This window comes from Oxyura jamaicensis, unplaced genomic scaffold (genome assembly GCF_011077185.1).
Source record: "Oxyura jamaicensis isolate SHBP4307 breed ruddy duck unplaced genomic scaffold, BPBGC_Ojam_1.0 oxyUn_random_OJ72781, whole genome shotgun sequence".
Taxonomy (NCBI): domain Eukaryota; kingdom Metazoa; phylum Chordata; class Aves; order Anseriformes; family Anatidae; genus Oxyura; species Oxyura jamaicensis.
Genome location: NW_023311238.1, coordinates 1 through 3,814, shown reverse-complemented (window position 1 = coordinate 3,814; position 3,814 = coordinate 1). Strand labels below are relative to the sequence as shown.

At 68.5% G+C, this 3,814-nt stretch overlaps 1 protein-coding gene across 1 annotated transcript in view; it reads right to left on the bottom strand.

Moving 5' to 3' along the window:
* LOC118159945 (antigen peptide transporter 1-like) overlaps nt 1-3,297 on the bottom strand; it is a gene marked incomplete at its 5' end in the record, with an annotated part of 4,228 nt that extends 931 nt beyond the window's left edge. The window contains 6 exons of the mRNA XM_035314478.1: nt 150-286; nt 364-523; nt 1,203-1,376; nt 1,944-2,129; nt 2,461-2,589; nt 3,085-3,297. Of these exons, the coding sequence (XP_035170369.1) occupies nt 150-286; nt 364-523; nt 1,203-1,376; nt 1,944-2,129; nt 2,461-2,589; nt 3,085-3,297 (999 nt within the window). The remainder of the gene's footprint in view (nt 1-149; nt 287-363; nt 524-1,202; nt 1,377-1,943; nt 2,130-2,460; nt 2,590-3,084) is intronic.
* Between the last annotated feature and the right edge of the window lie 517 nt (nt 3,298-3,814).

Below are 3,814 nucleotides of genomic sequence, written 5' to 3'. Positions count from 1 at the left end.
CCAGGGGACACCAGGAGTGGGGACAAAGGGAACCCAGGGACCAGGGACAATGGGACAGTGGGAAAGGGAACCCAAAGGGGTGCCCGGGGACAGGAGTGCTGTTGGGAATGGGGACTGAGGGGACGCAGGGACACAGGGACGCGCCCCACCTGCTGCTGGCACTCAGCGTCCAGGGCGCTGGTGGGCTCGTCAAGGACAAGGATGTGAGGGTCCCGCACCAGGGCGCGGGCGATGGCCACCCCCTGCCGCTGTCCCCCGGAGAGCTGCCCCCCAAGCTCACCCACCTCTGCAGGGACAAGAGGGGTCAGGGGAGGGGACACGGGGACCCTGGGTGGGACAGGGATGGGGGAGGGGACACCCTACCTGTGTCATAGCCCCGGGACAGGCGGGTGATGAAGTTGTGGGCGCCCACCCGTTGGGCTGCCGCTGTCACCTGCGCCCGGCTCCAGCTCTCCGGCCCGTAGGCGATGTTGGCGTGGAGTGAGCGGGCGAAGAGCACCGGCTCCTGGGGGACGGTGGCCACCTGCAGGAGAGGGGACAGCTGGGGACATGGTGGGAACACGGCAGGGACCCGGCGGGGGGACACGGTGGGGATGGCTGGGGGTGAAGTGGGGGACACGGTGGGGGACGTGGCCGGCCCGGGGGGGGCGGGGGGGGGGGGGGGGGGCCCCACGGGGGGCCAGGGGGAGGGGGGGGGGGGGGGGGGGGACACAATGGGGACCGCTGGGGACATAGCGGGGATGGCTGAGGACATGGCAGGGACACGGCAAGGATGCAGTGGGGGAGATGGTGGGGATGGAAGGGGACACGGTGGGGACCTGGTGGGGGACACAGTGGGAACGTAGAGGGGACATGGAACGTAGAGGAACGTCTGGGGACATAATGGGAATGGGTGGCAACGTAGCAGGGATGGCTGGTGACACGGTAGGGGTGGCCACGGAGGACATTACTGGGACAGCCGGGGACACGGTGGAGGTGGCTGGGGACGTGGCAGGGACATCTGGGGACATGATGGGGCTGGGCAGGGACATCTGGGGACACGGCTGGGGACCCAGTGGCGACGGGAAGGAGTGCAGTGGGGACACCCAGTGACTCCAGAGGGACGGCGGCTGGGGATGCGTGGGGATGTCCTCGGGTGGGGACAGCCGGGGGCCACGGAGGAGGACGAGGTCCGGTGACGGGGACGCGGGCAAGCAACTCACGCGGTGGCACAGGTAGGAGTGGCGGTAGGCGCCGAGGGGGTGGCCGTCCAACAGCAGGCGCCCGGCCGTGGGCTGGTGCAGGCGCAGCAGCAGGGACACCAGGGTGCTCTTCCCCGCGCCCGGGGGACCCATCAGTGCCAGCACCTCCCCGGGGCGCAGCTCCAGGGACACACCCTGGGGGGACGTGGCCGTTCGCACCTCTGTGACCCCCTGTCCCCATCCCCTCCCGGTGTGTCCCCCCCCCCCTCCCGCCCTCCCTGTCACATCTGTGGTGACAATGCCATGTCCCTGCCATGGGCCTGTGTACCCTGTCGCCGTGCCCTCCCCGCCACGTCCTGGTGTCCCTCTGCCACGTCCCCACCGTGTCCCTGTGTCCCCTTGCCACGTCCCCACACCCTCCCCACCATGTCCCTGTGGCCTCCCACCATGTCCCCATGCCATGTCACTACCACGCCTTTGTGTCCCCCGCTGTGTCACCACGCCTGCCACGCTCTCCTGTCGTGTTCCCGTGTCCCCTCGCTGTGTCCCCACCCGTGCCACGCTCTCCCCTCATGTCTCCGTGTCCCCCTGCCGTGTCCCCACATCTGCCATGCTCTCCCATCACGTTCTTGTGTCCCCTCATGGTGTCCCCCCGCCTGCCATGCTCTGCCACTGTGTCCCCATGTCCCCCTGCCACGTCCCCACGCCTGCCAGGCTCTGCCATCGCCTCTCTGTGTCCCCTTGCTGTGTCCCCGTGTCCACCTTGAGGACAGGCTCCTGGCGCCCGGGGTAGGAGAACCAGACGTCCTCAAGCTGGAGGTGGCCCCGCAGGTCACTGGGTGCCAGTGTCCCCGAGGGCGCGACCTGTGGCTCCCGGTCCAGGAACTCGAAGATCTTCTCCGAGGAGCCCACCGCCTTCGTCAGCGTGGGGTAGTAGTGGAGCAGGACCTGGGGACATCGCAGGGGTGTGACAGTGTTTGGGGTCGGAGGGAACGGGTATGGGGACACGGCCAGGAGGGCATGGGGACGTGGAGGGCACAGGAACTCGGGGGACGCAGGGACATGGGACTGGCACGGGGACGTGACTGGGTAGATATGGGGACACAGTGGGTGATATGGGGACGTGGTGGGGAGGGCACAGGGACACAGCAGGGGGTCACAGAGGGACAGAAATGGGGACAGAGGGAGGGCCTGGGGACACGGGTGGGCGTGGGGACACGGGTGGGCTGGCCATGGGACATGGCAGGGAGGACACGGGGACGAAGGCGCCTGGGCTCACCTCCACGACATCAGTGAACTGCAGCTGGTAGAGGAGGAAGGTGACGAGGTCCCCGGTGCTGATGGTCCCCGCGGCCACCAGCTGTCCCCCGTAGTAGAGGATCCCCATCTTCAGGGCCAGCGCTGAGAACTGGGGACACCGTGAGGAGTCACCCCCAGGGAACGCCTCCCCACAGGGCCGTGGCCAGCGCTCTGCAGGGACACTGAGTTCCCAGCCCTGCTCTGTCACCTCCCTCACGCCGTCAACGTCCCCCACGTCCCGGAGCCCCAGAACTGTCACGTTCCCCCATGCCATTGTGTCCCCCGTGTCCTGGAGGTTCTGTGCTGTCCCATTCCCTGTGTCATCACAGCCTTGTGCCCCGCAGCCCCTGCGCTATCACGCTCACCATGTCCTGATGTCCCTGTGCTGTCACATCCTATGTCCCACCGTCCCCATGCCACCGTCCCCATGTCCCCTAGCCCTACACCATCGTATCTCTCAGCTCCGTCATCGCGTCCCCATGTCCCCCAGCCCCACGTCGTGCCCCTCAGACCCTTCTCATCGTGTCCCCATGTTCCGCAGCCCCCATGCCATTGCGCCCCCGTGTCCCCCAGCCCCCTGCCGCCGTGTCACCGCGTCCCGTACACCGCTGGTCCAGGCGGAGACGGCGTAGAGGACCGCATCCTGCTTCTCCAGCCGGTGGGTCTGGTGCAGGCACTGGCGGTAGCGCGCGGCCACCCCGTCCTCGTTGGCGAAGCTGCGCACGGTGGCCATGGCCTGGAAGGTCTCCACTGCCACCTCGCTGGCGTGGGCCAGCGCCTTCTGCACCTTCGGAGCCAGGCCCTGGGGACAGCGGTGTCACCGCAGGGCTGGCAGCCGGGGAAGGGGGTGCAGGGAGGGGGCAGAGGGCACGGGGAGGGGATGGTGGGCACGGGGAGGGGTCGGGGGGGACATGGTGGGCATAGTGGAGGGGACAGTGGGGACACGCAGAGGACAGTTTGTGAATGGAGGGGACATTGGGTGGGTGCAGGGGGCAGCGGGCACACGGAGGGGACAACGGGCATGTCGTGGGGGGGACAATGGGCCCAGAGAGGGTGGGCACATGGAGGGGACAGCGGGCACATGGAGGGGATGGCAGCGGGCACACGGAGGGGACAGCGGACACATGGAGGGGACTGTGGGCATGTCATGGGGGGGACAATGGGCCCAGAGAGGGTGGGCACACGGAGGGGACAGCGGGCACACAGAGGGGATGGCAGCGGGCACACGGAGGGGACAGTGGACACACAGAGGGGACAGCAGACACACGGAGGGGACTGTGGGCATGTGGAGGGGATGGCAGCGGGCACACGGAGGGGACAGCGGACACACGGAG